Here is an 18,797-nt window from a genome sequence, read left to right as displayed (position 1 = left end):
GGGTTGCTTGCAGAGACTGCGCCCTGGTGTTCCTGCACTGCCGCATGGTCGGAGTCACTGGTGCCAACGCCCTGTTGCTCCAGTGTCATGTTAGCTGGTGGCATGTCCTCTGTGGCGGTGTCCACAGCAGGGTGTTGACCTCTGTAATGGGTCTTAACATCCTGGATAATTTATTGCTTCAAGCTCTCGGGTAAATAGGGGTTTCAGATTTCCTTTTGACCATATTTAGCAAGATGGCTCCTAATCAATACCTGATACCTTTTTATATTTGATTTACGAATGGATATATTTGAGCTGGACTTCGGGTTTTTCAATTAAACAGTCTAGGATACGTGAAAATCGTGTTAAAATCACAGAAATATAATTCATCCTGTTGAAAAACCTTTTAAAAGCTTACTAATAAAATCACATTCGTATTCAAACTAGTTGAGGTTACAAAAGCCAAAGATGAAAGACACGTCCTGGTCCAGCAACAACCCTTTGCATTCTCGTAGCAAGAAAGTCTATAATGAACAGTACTTGACCGTGGGGAGCAGAGCTTGTCCTCTGCAGCGAGAAATTTTGCAGACAAAGTCCAATCCAAGTTGCACAAGTACCAATCCATGCCAGTCAGATTAATTATAATTCACAGTCGGCCAAGAACAAAAATTAATTCAAATAGCCTTTCAATAAGAGCGCATAGATGCAAGCACACAGGACACGAGCAGTGCACTCCCAACTGGCTTAAGGGGCTGCCTGAGTCTGACTCCCCGCCCCTTGCTCTGTGCTGTGTAAATAAAGAAGCCCAGCATGACACTCCATTCAATTGACCATAGGTGTGGCACAAACAGCCATTGTGCACTTGTGGTGACGTTGTTCCGAAATTTTGCAAAGTGAAATGATTGTTTTATTCACTGCTTGAGAGTATTGGCGTGACTTGGCTTGTGCTGTTCACAGGAGAGACAAACAATTTCTATTCTTAAAGTGTGAGACGCTGTGGTCCATGCATTCGCTTTGCTACGTTCTCTGGGTTGTAGTTCTCCCAATTTTTCTTTTTGTCATACCAGCATGTCAGCGAAATATGATTTTGCGATTCAATGCAGGGAAAGTGCTCACTGACCTACTACAGGTTCCCATGACTGAAGCACAACAGCTTGCTTAGTGTTTCTCGCTTTGTACGCACCATACGTATTCTTTTATTCTTGTGTTGACGCTGCCATGCATGTGGAGGTGTGTAATTACAAACAAAAACTAAACGCCTGGATCCACAGGTGATCTCAGTGTTAAACATCAGACAAGGGCTTTTCCTCACAGACACATTGAGTCTGCAACTGAGCCTACGCTGGGCTGAAGGTACGAATAGACCAGAAGGCGATGAGAAAAGCAACAGACCGCCCTAGCATGAAAAGGCCTGAGAAACACATGGGGCGAATGACCCAAATACCCCAGAAGGGGGAGAGAAAAAAAGAATGCGCTGTCCTGAGAAAGCCCAGGAGATACGCTGGGCTAACAACCTGAATGTCCCAGAAGGGGTTGAGGAAAATAACAGACAGCACAAGCCTGAGAAGGCCTGAAAATCCTGTGGAGTTAACATTCTGAATGACTCACAAGGGGGTGAGAAAACTAACTGACCGCGGCAGGCTAAGCAAGCCTGAAGCCCAAACAGGGATAACAAAAGTGTACCCCCCAGAAGAGGGTGAGAAAATCAATCTACGATCCAGAGCTGAGCGAGCCCAGAGCCCATATAGGGCTAACAATCCAAGTATCCCACAAAGAGGTGAGAGAAGCAACAGATGATAAGACTGAACAGGCCTGTAGCCCACATAGTGTAACAATCTGAATACCCCACGACAGGGTAAGAGAAGCGACGAGTCTGCAAGGCTGAACAGGCTTGCAACCCATGCTGGCTTAAGAATACGAATACCCCAGAATGGGTAGAGGAAAGTGATAATCACAGAAGGGCTGAGCAGGCCTGTAGCCCACCCATGGCCTGAGAAACGTGCTACTCACCGAAGGGATGAGAGAAGGAATAATCCAAATAGGGCTGAACAGTACTGCACCCTAAGGCTGAAACTGTGAACATCCCAGAGGGCCAAAGAAAGAACTTTGTCTTAGTACTGTGACAATTCGCTAGGCATTGTCTCTTCTCCCCGGGGGAGCCCCTTTCCAGGCTAGGGAGGTGCAGCCCCCCCATCCCCCAAGGGTGCTCTAATGCGGCAGGACCTCATGGAGAGATACGTCCCTCCGGGGGATAAGGAAGACCACCTGGGATATATCCCACTATATCACATCACACCCCAACATTCTTTTAGCCCCCCTCGCTACTTCCGGCCATTACCTTAAAACCTAAACCCTTGTACTGCTGCAAGGTTGAAAACCTTATGGGAAGCAGAAGTACTGAGACAAGGAAGAACAGGAGTACTGACCATCCCAGTACTGAGACGAGGCAGCCCGACAGAGACCTAAGGATTGAAACCGCAAAAGAAACCAAGGACTCTTACAATGGGCTACAAGTGCACTGGCAACAATGTATAAAGAACGACAATTTACTCTGATCTTTGCCGAGGCCAGCCACGATAGGCTGCGCATGTGGAGTGCATCCGAGGGATGAGCTTCAAACTGGTCTCCGAGACCTGAGACGGAGACCCGAGAATGCCAGCAGTCGACCGAGTGTGTTCATCGGCAGGCCTGCAGGAGCGAACCTGTGCACAGGAGGCTGATCTGAAGCAAGATGTTGTTGAGAATGCCGCCCCACAACTGCAGAAATGCCAGAGAAGCGGCACAGATTATCTGCTGAAAGCAATACCACAGTCCTTTTCAATCGGACAAAAAGTCCTAGCGCTCTTACCTACCCCAGAGCATAAAATGCTCTTAAACTGGAACAGATCCCTGTGAGATATCTGGTAAAAAGGGCCCTTTAAACTAAAGGGTTGTCCAGCCAGACAGGAGTTTTAAGACTCAAATATACCACATTAACCTCCCCTAGGAGTGAAAAGAAGACCCCGTTGAGTCTTCTGTTTGATTCCTACCTTGTTAGCAGATGAGAAGTCGCAAAACAATCTGGTTCCCTCTGACTTACCAGAGAAAAAACAAGATATCCAAGATCTGGTCAACCAGTTCTGAGATGTCTTCCACAGTGAACTGGATGGGTAAAGGTAATCCAACACTGCATACGCACACCTCCAGATAAGGTAGTTAACCCGAGGCCCTACAGCATTCCGGAGGCAAGGAAGGAAATAGTCCTCCAGGAGATAGGGAAAATGTTAGCTGCCGATAAAATGGAACCATCTCAGAGTCCATGGTCATCCCCAGTAGTCCTCGTGGCAAAACCATCTCAGTCGTGGAGATTCTGCTGTTGAATGCTGTATTCCAGTTTGATAATTATCCAATGCATCAGATTGATGACCTCAGCGACAGACTGGAATTCGAAATCTACTTCTCCATGATTGATCTGACAAAGGGATTTTTGCAGGTGCCACTGAACCCCACAGATAAAGAAAAAGTGTCTTACTCTACCCCCAGAGAGCTCTTTCAGTTCAAGGTACTTCCCTTCAGACCTCACAGGACCCCAGCGAACTTCCACCAGCTGATGGACCAGATACTGCGCCTATATTCCAGCTTTTGCGGAGCCTATCTGGATGCTATCTTCATTTGTAGGCAAAACTGGGAATAGAATGTTCCATTTATAAGAGATTACTCAAGCCTTAAAACAGGCCGGCCTGACAGTCAATCCCAAAAAGTGTCAGCTGGCCCAGTCAGCAGTTAAATACTTGGTTTATTTTTGGGGGGAATGACCTAGTTCAACCCAAGTTGGAAAAGGTTAGGGCTGTACAGAAAACTTCTCCCCCAAAGACCAAAAGAGTTTTAGGACCTCTTTAGGGCTCACCATATGTGTATCCCCCGTTATTCAGCGATAACATCTTGCCTCACGGATAAGCTGAAGAACGCTGAGCCACAGACTCTTTGTTGGCGAAAAGAAGACAAGGCCAGCTTTGAAACCTTAAAACGCATCCTGTGCAGTGAGCCCAGACTTTAACAAGGAATGTATCCTCCAGACTGACACTTTATCCCAGCAGTGTGATGGGACTGAGCATCCTGTGCTATACATCCGCCGGAAACTCTTTCCTTGAGAAAATAATTATGCTACCATCGAACTAGAGGACCTATCTATTTACTGCCTGACAGTGAGAAAATGTAAACTAGTAACCTTCCATTCTCCGCTTACCTGGCTTAGTTTACGGAAGGACACAAATCGGAAAATGATGTGCTGGTTCCTGGACATCCAGCCCTTTTGTTTTAGTTGTGAGAAACCTGAGGGTATTCTCATTCCTAAACACCTTGGATCCTCTGCGCATGTGGCCAGGGAAAGGCCATTGCAGAAGCGAGGGAAGATCACCTAGGTTGAGGGTCCTTGGGGACTGGCAGTGGGGTGCCCTTGTGCGAGACATGGTATCCCCCTTCCCTATTAATGACCAACCCAACCCTTCCCCAACCTTCATGGGCTGTTATAAGCCAGTTCCCATAATTTCTCCACATATGACACCTGACAGTATTGGGATGAAGAAGTGGCAACTAAGAACAATGAAGACTACACTCTTACCACTGTGGGACAAGGAAGATTCCTGCTAAGAGCTGTGAAGGTCAGGCATGTCCTGTTGATTGTGGTCTGGCAGTGCTGGTTGGACACTCACACCTGCAGCCTGTCAAGGGGCTGCAGGTGTATAAAAGGAGACCAGCCCAGCAGCAAAGTGCGACAAGAGCGACAACAAAAGCAGCAGGAAGGCTGGTGCAAGCACCAGGGAATCCTATTTGAGCAGCACGCCAAGACGCTGACGTTTGCAGAGAGACGTGTCTATGGAAGTGTGGTGTGGGAGCTGGGGCACCGTGGAGCAGAGTGAACATTTGCGAAGGAAGCTGTGTGGAGAGGCTGTCCCTTTGTCTGGTGTTCAAGATGCTCATTCCCTTGTGTTGAGAGGTCGCGGCAGGAGTTGGTCCCCTGACCTGAAAAGCTGAAGGCTGTATGATCTACGCTGCTGGGAAACATGTGAATGTGACCAGTGAGTTTCTAACAAATGAGAAACCTGGTGCACCAGTGTTTTATCGTTTATGTTTTAAAGGAATACTTTGCATCAGAGTGGTCACACATTTTCGAAAGTCTGAGTGCTGGACATTTTGTTTTAAAGCAAACTAAAGGAATATTAAACTGCAAGTTGAATTGAAAGTGTTATGAGTACAACCCATCTCTATTGAATCCCGAACTGAACGAAAACTTTGCAAATAAGCAGAACTGTTACACATTGAGTTCAGAAGTGAACGGAACTTTAAATTCAAGTAAAACCACTATATGCTGAATTCTAAAATGAACGAAACGTTAACATTGAACCAAAGAGAGGCATATTGAATACCAAATTGTGTGAAAACTACATATAACAGAAATATGTATTGAAAGCAAAATTAACTGGAACCCTGAGGTTTAGTCCAAAACAGTCAAGATATTCACATGAAAACCATCCATAAAAAGAGGGTGGAAGACAAAGGATATTTTTGTGATACTGAAATTAAGTCTTGGGGAAGGGAACTCGGCGACTTGAAACATTTACTGACTTGGGGACGAAGATTCAAGGTTCTTTTGTGTTTGGAACTGTATTACTTGAAACTTTGGGAAGGGAACCCCGAGTATTTGTTAAAATTGTATCATCCTGAACTTAAGAGAGGTCATGTGAGACTTTATGTTGGAACTTTTCTATACTTGGGGAAGGGAGCTGAAAGGAAGCTGCAAGCTGGAAGAAGCTTAGAACTTTGTTGGGCTCTGTTTCCTTTGGTTGCTGACATCCCTACACATTGTATATATTAGTTGTGAGGGCAAGTATAGGTTTTGGACGCAGATTCTTAAGTTGAACTCTTTGACTCCGACTTTACTTAGGTAGGGAAATCCCACCTTAGCATAGGGCAAGTTGGGCCTTTGTCCATCCTGACATTTAAGTTAGTGTTTTATTTTGAATTCTGAATCTGTTGTCTGTGTCTTGCTTCATGATGCCTTTACATAGTGTAGAACACAGAAGGGGAAGTGGCATGGCAGCCTGAGAGCTCTCGGGGAAGACATTGCCTGCTATGAAATGAAAGCAGATCACAACTTACCTTGAAATGCACTGCAGGGGTGTGCAAAAACCTCTTGGGCTCAGCGCCCTTGTTACAGCGGGCGGCCTGCTGTGGGAGGGCTCAAACTGGATGACAGCGCTGCGGGAGCCACCCGCCCAGGTCGCGCTCGACCTGACATGTCTGGGGCCACTGCTGCTTGCAACCTAGCAGGTCCCCAAACACTGGCGGCAAAGCATCTGAAGTTGCTGGCCGGTGACCTGGGAGCACGACAACCTGCAGTCCCGCAGTGTGCTTAAGACTCCTGCCTTGATGGCTGAAGCGAGCCGACACGGCTAGACCTCGACCTACAGGGATGGCAGAAGGCAGAGCCTGATCGCTTCTGCAACGTGTACTGGGGCTGTGTGGCCCAGCAGTGACTTCCCCCTGCAGACGCTTCCCTGGTACCATTTCGCTGTAAGCGGTTGGTGAGAGGCACCCGAAGCCCTGTGGTCTGCCGAGGCCCAGCTACCAAGTCTGCTATGAGCCGGTGGGGCTCCGCCAGCAACCCGCAGCCCGGTGAGTTAAGCGGGAGCCTCTGTGAGCTTCTTGGGCTCCTTTCTCCCCTTGGTGGCCATAGCAGGCCAGGTTGGGCTTGAAGGTGATTGTGGGCCTCTGGGGCTTTAGCATCATGTCTGTGTTTCCGGGGGGGAGGGGTCTGCCTGGGGGCGGAGTTCTGCCGCTGTGGCAGTGAGGTGTGCCTGGATCAGGAGGCCCCTACGAATATGCCAGTGGAGCCGCAGCGGTGCCCCAACCCTGAGGTAGTCCCTTGTTAACCTGCCACAGCGGAAGAGTGGCCTGCTGTGTGTCACCTGACCACCTGGCTGTGCCTTGCCTGTGCCGGGAGTCACTGGGAATACAGAGGTAACAATGCCACCTTTGGCTGCACCTTGAGGTCTACATCGACCGCGGCAACAGAAGAGGGGTGCCCACCTGGCACACGCATAGGTCAAAGGCCCATCCTGACACACCGGGGGCACCCGTGTGGGCCTGTGCTCATGGCGCCACCATCCTTGCATCTGGGGCCTATCTGGATGGGCCTTGCCCCGTGCCATAAGAATCCTTGGAGACCAGCCCTGGGGGTCAGCCTGGCCTAGGAGAGTCGCCCCGAGCGGCGCTCTGTTCCCACTGTGGGCCCGGCTGTTCACCTGGGACCCCTGTGCCACCACCCCGCTTTGCTGAGCTGGTGTTTGCCTGGCAGGAGTTGGGAGCTACCGTCTGGTCCCCTTGGGCTTCCACAGCGACACCGTACACCCACACACTGCGACCCTACAGCTTCTGGAGACCTACAGCCCAGAGACCCCACTGGCGCAATGGCAAAGTCAGGAAAAGCCCAAAAATCTTCAGACATCGCATCACTAGTACAGATTCAGGACCGGAGCAGGAAAGAAAGCACAACGGTGGCCCAGGTTCACAGAGGAGAGGGAGGTATGACCCCCCAATCCGCAACTGGCTACAAAAGGCGACCTCTTGAAATGGCTAACTGAGAATTGGAAGGACATTCAGGGAAGCCTGGAAGAGATGGCAGGGGAGGTTTTGGCTATTGAAAAGCATCTAACGGCGACTGAACAGAGAGTGGAAGAAGTCGAAACGACCCTATGCAAGCAATCTTACAAAAATAGCGAATGGGCTCAAAGCATGGAAGCATTGGAAGACAAAGGGACTCTCGAATATGCTTGCCCCAAGAGCGATTTTCAATCAGGGGGTGGAGGGATCCACTCTGAGATACCAGATCGTGATCTGGAGGCCTACACCATCGACCTGTTCCTCCAGATCCTAGATGCCACGGCAGATGAGCCAATCGAGCTGGACAGAACACATCGGGTCCGGCTAGCGGCCCCAGAGCGACGCGATCTAGCCCCCGGCGTCCTCATGAGTTCATTTTCATAAAGTGAAGGAGAAGATCTTGTCCCGGGCCAGACAAGCTGAGGAGATTTGCTTCTGTGGTGCTACCCTGGCCCTCTACCAAGATCTGGCGGGAATCCCCTTATTCAAGCGCAAAAACTCTGGCCACTAACAGAATGGCTCAGCTAAAAAGATGTGCGCTACAGCTGGGGTTTCCCACGGCCCTCCACTTCACCTATCAAAACCGCTTTATGGTCTGTGTCGATGTAGGAGGCTGGGATGCAACTGACTCAACGGATGTGGAGCTGGACCCATCATCCAGAGCAGGGCTGAGGATGGTGCCCTCGACCAAAGTGGGGAAAGGCTGGAAGAAGAAGGGCTCAAGTCAATAGATGACATATGATTGACTGTCGGGCGCCTGATATGTAGCGGTGACTCTGCCACCCCCTTGGAGATGGGGTCTTTCACTTTTAGTCAGAGGAGACCGTCATGGTTAATGTTCAACGCTCAGTTGGCAGGCTTCTCCCTGTTAGAGGTTCCCCCGGTCTAATTCATTGGTTGTTTACTGGCCGGAATTGGTTGTTGGTAATGTTTGTTTGGGAGAGTTGGTTTATGTTGGGGGCCAGGTGGGGTGGGCGGTGGGCAAATGGTTTGGGTCAAAAATTGGGACAGTGGACAGACAGCAGGGGATGGAATTCCTTGGTATACTAGCGTAACAGATGATCGGAGGCAAGGCTCGCTGAAAGAGCCTGGTGGCTGACATGGCTTTAGTTACTCAGGGTAGTACGCTGACCATGCTTACTTGGAACGTTCAGGGCCTAAACTCGCCCATCAAGCGCAACACTGGGCGACCTTTCCCCTTCAGTGGTCTTCCTACAGGAGACTCCTCTTCTGAAAGCAGACGAAGGGAGACTTTCACATGTCTACTTCTCACCTGGGTACTTTGCAACTAGCGGAGCGAAGCAAAGAGGGGTTGCCATACCATTCAACTAAGCCACTCCCTTCATCCGAACTGGGACCCTGCGTGACCCTAATGGGAGATGAATGGGGTTCAAGGGCAACCCACTAGGCAATACCTTCACGTTTGTGGTTGTTTACTCCCCTAACGATAGACCGGACCTGTTCTTGGAGGGCCTCTTGAGCAAACTACTTGTCTTTGCTGAAGGCGCCCTGATTATAGGGGGGGTTGGCGGATCTCAATGTGGCCCATGACCCTGACGTAGCTCACTCCCGGCCTCCAGAGTGGACTTTAGGAATTCTCTGGCACTCATGCGCCTTCTGCCAGAGCTGCGGCTGGTGGACATTTGGCAGCTACAGAACTTTGCGGCCAGGGACTCCGCTCACTTACTCACACATGCACCTGGGTTACTCTCGTATTGACATGTTACTGGTCTTGACTTCCTTGGCGCCTTGTATCTGAGTACTATCCATGTGGTCTCCATATCGGATCATGCGCCTGTTTCTCTCTCCCTATCAGTAGGTGGTCTATCCCCTCCAGCCCATAAACCCTGGAAGTTCTATGACCCAATCCTCAGGGACCCGATAATCCATCAGGAGAGCAGGACAGCTATCACTTCCTATTTCGAATGCAACCTCTCGGATGCCGTTTCCTTGGCATTGGTATGCGACGCCATAAAGACGACGGTCAGGGAAGAAATCATAAGCCTTACCACCTCATACACGCAGGCTAGGACCTGCGTGCGGCGTGAATTGGAAGGCAACGTTCAGCAGCACAAGCGCTCGGGCTGTCTCAGGGATATGCATCTCTTAAATGTAGCCCGGTCTAAACTCAATGCCCACCTAGTGGAACGTACCTCCCAGGCCCTACTCAAGGTTAAGCAATTTTACTACACCAGGGGGAATAAAGCCAATAGGCTATTAGTACGCAAGATTGCTAAGCACAGGGCCTGTAACAATGTGCAAGCTTTGCTGGATGACGAAGGGGGGCTTCTCCTTACGGAGGAGGAAAAATTACACTGGGTACACACTTATCACATGAGGGCAGCATCGGCCTCTCCGTCGACACAGCCACCTTCCCCACCCTGGCTCCTTCTCAGGTTACACAATTGGAACAGCCTGTATCAGTCGCGGAAGTCACAGTAGCCATCAAATCCCTGAAAGATGCAGCCTGTGGGCCGAACGGGTTCATCAGACTTTTATAAGGCCTACTCTGAGATTATCTCTCCTCACCTGAACCGACTCTTTAATTCTTTCCCCGAAGCCGATGCACTCACGCCCGCAATGCTTCCACTATCCAGCTCCTGAAACCATACAGAGATCCCTGCCTGCTTGACTTATATTGTCCCATCTTCCTCGTCAATCTAGATGCCAAATTGTATTCCAAGGTCCTTGCTACGAGGCTGATGCCGGCCTTGCCAACTTTGATTCACTCGGAGCAAACCGGCGATCATCCGCCGATCCACTCAGGATAATATCCGGAAGCCTCTTAACTTGGTTGACTTTCGATCAGCTGGACTGGGTCCTACCTTGAGGCTGTCCTTCAAAAGTCAGGGTTTAGGGCCGAAATTTTGCCAGTCGGTCTTGGCCATCTACTCAGCCCCGACGACCCAGATCCTAGTGAACAGCAGGGCCACCCCCTTAATGAAGGTCTGCAGAGGCACGAGGCAAGGATGTCCGCTATCCCCTCTTGTTCGCTCTCTCGATGGAGCGTCCATCGGCTTGAGTGCATAATCGCCCAGACAACCAGGACATTCCTTACCAGGGTTGGGAGCACAAAATATGTTAATGCATGGACAATGTGTTGCTTTCTTTGACAGAACTGCGGCAATCGATCCCAGCCCTGGTGGCTGAACTGAAGGGCTTTGGTTGGGCCTCTGGGCTTTCAGTAAATTACACAACATCCTTTGGCCTGGTGATCGTATGAACACCTGGGGACACTGACACGCTGGTGGACACTTGCCCAATTAAATGGACGTGCAATCACATTGAGTACCTGGGAGTTAATATCCCCAATTACATCAAAACAGTATACTCAGCCAATTTTCCTTCTTCATTCGCTGAGGTGTAATCGGATTTGAAGAGGTGGCATGAACAAATAACATTGGTGCATCAAGACTCTTAAAATGACTATCGTTCCTAGGCTTCTCTACCATTTTCTGGCCCTTCCTGCCGCTGTTCCACTCCCAAAGCTACATGGGGGTACAAGGGAAGATTTTGGCATATATTTGGCAACATCGCAGAGAATTGCTAAGAATGTTTTGATGCATAAGGAACACTTGGGAGGCCTGGGGGTCCCCAACATTTACTGCTATTACCTTGCCTCTCACCTCTTACACATCTTCACATGGGGTCAGTCTGGGGAAATCCCAAAGTGGGGGCAACTGTAACAGGCAGCCACCCCGGTCCCCCTGAAACAGCTGCTGTACGTCAAGGTGAACTGCAACCCGATCGAACCCGCATTCCTGTTGGCAACACTTCATACACTTAGGTGTTGGAATTTAGCTACCAAACGACTGGCACGCTCCCACTGGGTTAGGCCCATTATCACCAGTGGTCAACAATTTCGAGTTCCGCCCCAGGGTAAACTCGCTGCAGCATTTGCAGCTTGGACAGCTGGGGCCTGAGGGAACTCCGACAGCATTTCAACGGTGGGTCCCCGCTCACTTTCGAGGAGTGCAAACAGGAGTTTGCAGGGCAGGAGGGGAAAGGTTTCAGTACCTTCAGCTGCGACACTGGGGGTCTCACCCGATGGTTTGGCAGAGTGGGTACTAGAGCCCTGAACGCTTTAGAACTCACATACTCGGCAGGTAGATCCGAGGGCAGAGTCTCATGACTTTGCAATCTGCTAGATCGCTTTGACCCACAAGAACGTTTACCCTAGATGGTGAGAAGGGAGAGCGATTTGGGTAGGTAGATTGGAGAGGACTTGTGGCATCACATCGCGAAACTGAAGTGTACCACAGATGAGGAGTGCCAGTTTAAGCTTTGTTACTGAAGGTATTATGCCCCAGACCAAATCCATCGCATAGCTCCCTCGTACCCTGATAATTGTGGAGGGGCTGCCAGGAAAGCGGAATTTCAATATGTGGTGGCAATGCCCTAAAGCCCAAACCTACTGGTAGGAGGTTCTTTCGCACATCAGAACTCGGTTGGCTATTGACTTAACTCTGTACCCGTTCATTGTCTTATTGGGGGATTGCACGGATGGGCTTTATCCTCTGATGGTTCACCAAGCCAAGTTGCTTACTTACCTCTTCCTCTCGACCAAAATCGCCTTAGCCCAGAACTGGAAGAATGGCACGGGAGACCCAGAGGTGGCACGGGAGACCCGGAGGGGACATAGCGGCATACAGTGGCAGAGATGACACCACTAACCATCAGGGAAGGGTCAAGGATGCCCACCACGAGCAAAGAAGCCTGAGAGGGGATCCCCCTCACCACAGTGGCAGAGATTTGACCAATGGCCACGTTGGAAGGGTGGAGGACCCCAACCAATACAAGCGAAACCTAAGAGGTAACGTCCCTAACTTCAGTGGCAGAGATAAGAGCACTGAGCGCAAGAGAATGGTCTGGGGTCCCCAACAAAAATATTACTAGCAACAAGGGCAGTCTCCACCAGAAACCTGAAGGGAACTTGGGACTCTGTGGAGACTTGGAGAAGCCATAGAATAAACCCCAGGACATTTGTGTGGAAAATTATTTACAACCTTAGGGTTGGATACCAGGGGAAGGGAATCATTCCCCCGGATTACTTTTTGCAAACGAACGCTTCTTGAGACCATACGCGGACACTAGGAGAAGGGAGTCTTTCTCCTAGCAAAGGAACTTTCTGTTGAACTGCATTATCCCTTTAGTTGTAGTGTGAGGGCTAGAAGTAGGTTGTGACAGACATTATTTTTGATAGACATTCTGACAGTCCCATTATTATTAGTTTTGAGGAAGGGAAACCTCTCTAGAGGTAGGCATAGCAAGGTCTTTCTTTGGTTTAATAAGTCTATAACCAAAACCATGCCACCTTTGTTTTAGCCCCCTACTTCGACAACCTTACAGTACTGAACAGACTTATACAAGTCAGGAGAATACATTCCATGAGAAGAAATTTATTTGAAAATGTATGGACTACGCGCCAAGGACATTGTTTTGACCCTAAGGACAAGCCGAGAGACATGTTTGTTGGAACTGTTCTATGGCGCTGAAAGCTTGAACAAAACGTAAGAACTCTTTGGTGGGGGGTCACAAAACCATCCACCACTAGATTCACCCAGGGATATAACCCTATCCTAAGTTAAACCATAGTTTCCTTCCTTCCTAGTGGGCAAAATGAATTTGTGAGATGTTCTGACCAGTACCCTTAGCTAAAGAGGTAAAGACAAGACATGAAAAGGCATTTATGTTCCTAGGTCGGAAACTGTTCTTCAGTTGGAGAAGCCATTTAGCTTTCATGCATTCTTATGTAGTATTTTATTTTTTGTATCTTAAACGCTAGCTTTGTTTGCTCTTTAGTACTCCTAAAAGTAGGTTCAGAACACAATTGTCCACATGTTTCATTTTGCTTTTGCAAGTATTTATTTTCTTCCTTTGTTGTGTTACTTGTGCATGGCTAGTTTTATCTCAGAGTGACAAATGTATGTGTGTTGCATAGACACTGTCCAGGAGTATGAGATGCAGTATCATCACAGACTGGAACAGGAACGAGGTCAATGGGGACAGTACCGGGAGAAAGTGGAGAGGGAAATAGCAGATTTGAGACGAAGACTTTCGGAAGGCCAGCAAGAAGAAAATCTTGAAAATGAAATGAAAAAGGTACACATGATAATTGCCTTCTTGCTTGGCTTGAGATGTGAATTCATTGGCATAACTTTAATTTCAACAGCACTCAGCTTTGAAAGTTAATCATTTTCTGTATTATGTATTTTTGCATTCACTTGGAAAGGATCGGATTAGCATTAAGGACACTGGATACAAAAGCAAGAATACATTGCCTTTTGTCAAAGTTTCTTTAATTGCATTACTGTCCGGGCTCCTATCTGCAGACCATAGCATCCCTGGCCAATTCATGAAAACCATCATTGAGGCTATAGCTGAGCTATCACTTGAGCGTCTGCAACAGAAAACTATATGCAACATAGTTTTAACAGATGTTTTAAGGCGGGTGGTTTCAGGGTTTGTGAACTAATGAAAAGCAAATACCTTCTCCTTTGGTGATCCTGTGGTATCTGTGATTTGTTGAAGAGAGATGTATTTAATCTAAATGAGATTATTTCATTTGGGAAATTTGGATTTTTTGTGTGCATTGCTTTGTTTGTTAATGCTAGAATTTGGTTCTGTGTACTGTAACAAATAATTTTTTTAGTCAACCTGACAAAAAGGAAGAGGGACTGAAGCCTGGTGTGAGTGGTAGTAGTAACAGTTGCAGACGTAGATGGACCCTCAACCCCCTTCTAAGAGGCTCCATTCTGAGACTCCAGTTCAGGGTTTGGTTTCAGACCCTTCTATAATTCAGCCTTACCAGCCATATGGTGAGGAGTCAGAAATACAGATGCTGGAAGACCAGACAGGGGTTGATGGGGATGATGAGGACCAGGAAGAGGGAGATGAGGCCGAAGCCTACAGTCTTGACTTCCCTATTCCGAAGGATCCCCCAGTGAAAGACTCGTCGGTTAATAATCAACCATTACTTCATGAGGTACTAGCTAAAACTGCAGCCCATTTTCAGATAGAACAAGAAGGTTGGGCAAAAAAAAGCCAAGTGGGACACTGCGCTTGCAGTCTTGGTTAGTGTTAGATGGAGGGCAGCAGGTGACTGGGTTGTGACAAGATTCGACTGATTACTCGATATAATTCGGATAGTCATGTACTATACTCTATCATGAAGAGACATTGGCACTTACTGCAATTGGATACGGATATCAGTAACTGGATTGACCCATTTCCTAATTTTACTTTTAGTAAAGGAAGGACTCTAAAAAATTTACTCAGCCCATCATTCATGCCTAATGAAGATCGCCAAACAACATGGCTCAACCAAGACAAATTCAAAGGCTTTCACAAATGTGGCAGCTGTTCCATGTGCCCATATACATTAGAAACTAATAATGTTTTGTTTAATCCTGGGCAAACACATCGGATTGAGTCATTCATTAATTGTAATACCAAATACACGGTCTACTGCATCATTTGTGTCTGTGGTAAGAAATATATTGGGAGTACGATCAGGCCCCTCAAAACCAGAATTCGTGAACATCTGTCGACCATTGCTAGCCAGGATGCCAAATTCCCGCTAGCATCACATTGGCAGAAATTCCATCAGCTTGATCTCAAACAAAACATTAGATTTGTAGGGCTTGCAAAAGTGACATTACCACAAAGAGGCGGTAACCTCACTCTGATTCTCCGCCGATTGGAAGCACGCCTCATATGCCAATACAGAACAGTAATTGAGGGTCTGAACACGGACCATGAACTTTCAGTTTTTCTATAATAATGTTTCATTTAATTTGCTCAGACTATATCGAAAGCCCTTCTATTATTGCCTAATTTAGTTTCAAGTTTCTCCTCCTATTGTCTTTCCTGGTCTGGTTCTATATCCAATTGTGTTCGTGTCTTTCACATAACATTATTTAACTTAGTCTTATCCCATGACTATATGAAATTTTAGCAATCGCTGTGCACAAGGTTTAGGAGTGGGCAAACAGTTTTAGACAAACAATTCCCGGAATCCATCAATTTAGTAGAGAGCGAGTCCGTCTTATCACCCTTGCCAAGAGTTGTAATTTACCTCTTAGCTGCTCAATGCATTTATATCTCAAGGTATACATATAGTTGCCAATCATAATTTATCAATTTGGCCCTCTATAACACTTTACATCACCATATTGGAGAGATGTATTTGGTCTCCATGGCAACCTGAGATTTTTATTGGAACACCATTTAGAATTCTGTTATTTCTCCATAACTTTCAGTTGGACAATTGCTTAAATGAGTTTCAATATATTAGGTTTTGAAAATATCATGCACTATTTCGCGCGAGGCGTCTCTTTACCATTTTTCCAATTGAAAGTAACAGTATTTTAACCCTTCCAAAATGGCCGACATGAGTTTAGATGGGGTTCGACCATTTTGGAGTATACAGCGATAAGCAGGTCAATAAAAACAACAGTTCACACAGCGCATGCGTGGGGAATAGATCGTTCAGTCAGGACCACCGGGGTAAGTAACTGTCGCCGGTCCCTAGAACACCCTTCAATATGTGTTCGCATGCCCACCTGTCTATAATTAGACAAGCGGCTAGCGCTCTAACCTAATGATTTACCTCTCTTTCTTTTACGGCTTTGCTCCAATGGAATGCTTATTCGGATCAACTGTTTTGTTACATCTACAGTCGGATATATTAACTGGGTAGCTTTCCGCAATTGCGAGGAATATAACAAGGTATGCCATAATTATTTTAAATTGCATAATTTAGCAACTCCAAATTGATTAATTACGACCAATGCCATAATCAATATCATTTACTTTAGGTTTGTACCTTCAGTACAACTACAACACGTAATCACGTATGTTCAACAATCAATCCAAGGTACCTTATATTTAGTTTTTTTAAATTAAATTAAACCTTACATTTTTTGGCCACTGTGAATACACTGCAATTATGCACTAACAGTTTTCCCATTGTTTTGTCTCTCTCTTTTTCTCCGCTCCTTCTCAACTCTACAACTTTGTTTCCAAACTGTTTATGCAATTTGAACCCACCATATTAACACGGTGGGTTTCCTTATTATCTGGTTGACAATGCTAAATGTATACAAATGGATCTGTGGGATCACCCAATAATGTATTAATTCCATATGCATTGCATGGTATAATGTTTTCTGCTACTTTTGGACTTAAAACGTTTTTGCCTTATATAATTTTACTCACGCCTCTTAACTAATGGGGGCATAAATGTGACCTACTTATCTTAAAAATTGGGGGTCATATCACCCCTACTGCCCCATGGTACTTCTTAAATTTTGAAATCCATGAATTTGCACTTTATGGTTGCTTTGCATTTATTTCTATGTTTTTCTCGTTATTTATTTTGTTACCTTTACAACCCCTTATATGGTTGACCAATATTTAATTTAATTTTAATTTTGATGTACAAGCCTCAGAGGAAGAGCAGTGTTGCTCGAAACACGTGTTAGGCTGTACCATACTCACCTAATAAAACTGCAAACCAAGCAGTGTCTTAAATTTGTATGTGTTGGCGCAGTGAGACTGGAAACACTCCTCCTTAACATTTTCAGATAGACACACAGGGTGTCCAAGAAGGTAGAGATTTTGCAAAGGAAATCCTAGGGGACAGGAAATCCATTGCCCAAGCTATCCCCATATTTAAATCAATCCAGCGCAGAATTGATCCTTCTCTGGAAACCCCTAATATTTCTCGGGCAGTTAATCCACAAGTAGAAAAACTATTTAGGGCCGCTCCCTCCGACCCCTTATACATAAGGGGTCAGTTAAAGCCCGACTCATTGGTAGTAACAAACACCAGAAAGAGGGCAGGCACACCACTAGCTTCTTCAGAAGCACCCCCTGACAAAGAGAGCAAGAAAATATATGCTCTGGGGAGGAAGGTGTCATCCACGCCAGCATATCGGGCACGTATTGCCAACACCACCACTCTGCTAGCAAGCTACAATGGCCACCAATGGGAACAAGTAGCTGCCCTAATAGCCTCTGCACCTGACCACTAAAGGGCCAGTTGGTCCAAATTGCATCAGACGGAAGATCTGTGTCTGGATGCATCCTTAAGGCAAACTTCGATGCAGCAGATAATGCAGGGAGATTAATACCAGAAGGCAGAGTAATAAAACGCATGCTTGGCTAAAACAATCTGGGTTCAAGCCTGAGACCCAAGCCACCCTCATAGACATGCCGGTAGAGCCGAACGTCCTATTTGGGAAAGCAGTGGAGGAAGTACCTACAACGGCTAAGGATGTATGCGAGACCTTAAAATCCCTCGGCCAACTGACAAATATGCCCTGGGGTCAAAGGGAAAATAATAATTTTCATCGCTTTTGCGGCCAAAGTTCCGAGAGGGGTTCCAACTACTATCGGAACCAAGAAACCTCATGAGGCAGCAATCAATCTAAGGCAACTCAGGGTTTCACCAGCACCAGAGGTCAGCGCAGGGGCCGCACTAGGGGTAGAGGCAGCCCCGGTAGAGGTGTAACGCCACCCAATAAACAGTGACGTTCGGCTCCGGGTCCCTTCCCATGCATCCCCAATAGGGGGGGGCACATTTCCACCTTCACCCACGCATGGAAAGGGATCACTTCGGACAGATGGGTGCTGCCCACAGTGTCCGCAGGATGCTGTATAGAGCTACTAGAACGCCCCCGCAACCATCCTCCAAGACAGAAAGTACACTCCTTGGAGCACCAAAGAATCCTCCTCGAGGAGATTGCCATTGTTCTTGCAAAGGACGCAATAGAACTCTTCCCGGGCAACCAGGTAAACAAGGGTATTTATTCAACCTACTTCCTTGTGCCAAAAAAAGATGTAACGATGCGCCCAGTATTAGACTTGCGCCCTGCAAACAAGTATGTCAAGCCACAAAAATTCTGCATGACAACACTCCAGGAGGTAATCCCCCTACTAAAAAAGGGGGATTACATGGCAATATTGGATATGAAAGATCCCTATTTTCATATTTCCATGTTCCCAGCGCACAGAAGGTTCTTGCGTTTCAAGATAGACAGCCAGCACTACCAGTTCAAGGTGCTGCCCTTTGGAATAACCTCGGCTCCAAGGGTATTCACCAATGTACTGGCGGTGGTGCCGGCGCACCTACGCAGGGAGGCAATTCCAGTGCACCCTTACCTGGACGACTG

At 47.3% G+C, this 18,797-nt stretch overlaps 1 protein-coding gene across 3 annotated transcripts in view; it reads left to right on the top strand.

The window, feature by feature from the left end:
• RABEP1 (rabaptin, RAB GTPase binding effector protein 1) overlaps positions 1 to 18,797 on the top strand; it is a 1,480,178-nt gene that overhangs the window by 293,582 nt on the left and 1,167,799 nt on the right. For all 3 annotated transcript variants that reach the window (XM_069614603.1, XM_069614604.1, XM_069614605.1), the window contains exon 4: positions 13,562 to 13,722. In XM_069614603.1, the coding sequence (XP_069470704.1) occupies positions 13,562 to 13,722 (161 nt within the window). The remainder of the gene's footprint in view (positions 1 to 13,561; positions 13,723 to 18,797) is intronic.

Source organism: Ambystoma mexicanum, chromosome 9 (genome assembly GCF_040938575.1).
Source record: "Ambystoma mexicanum isolate Mex_15411 chromosome 9, UKY_AmexF1_1, whole genome shotgun sequence".
In the NCBI taxonomy this organism is placed as follows: domain Eukaryota; kingdom Metazoa; phylum Chordata; class Amphibia; order Caudata; family Ambystomatidae; genus Ambystoma; species Ambystoma mexicanum.
The sequence above is the reverse complement of the archived record's forward strand: the minus strand, read 5'-3'. Positions and strand labels throughout refer to the sequence as shown.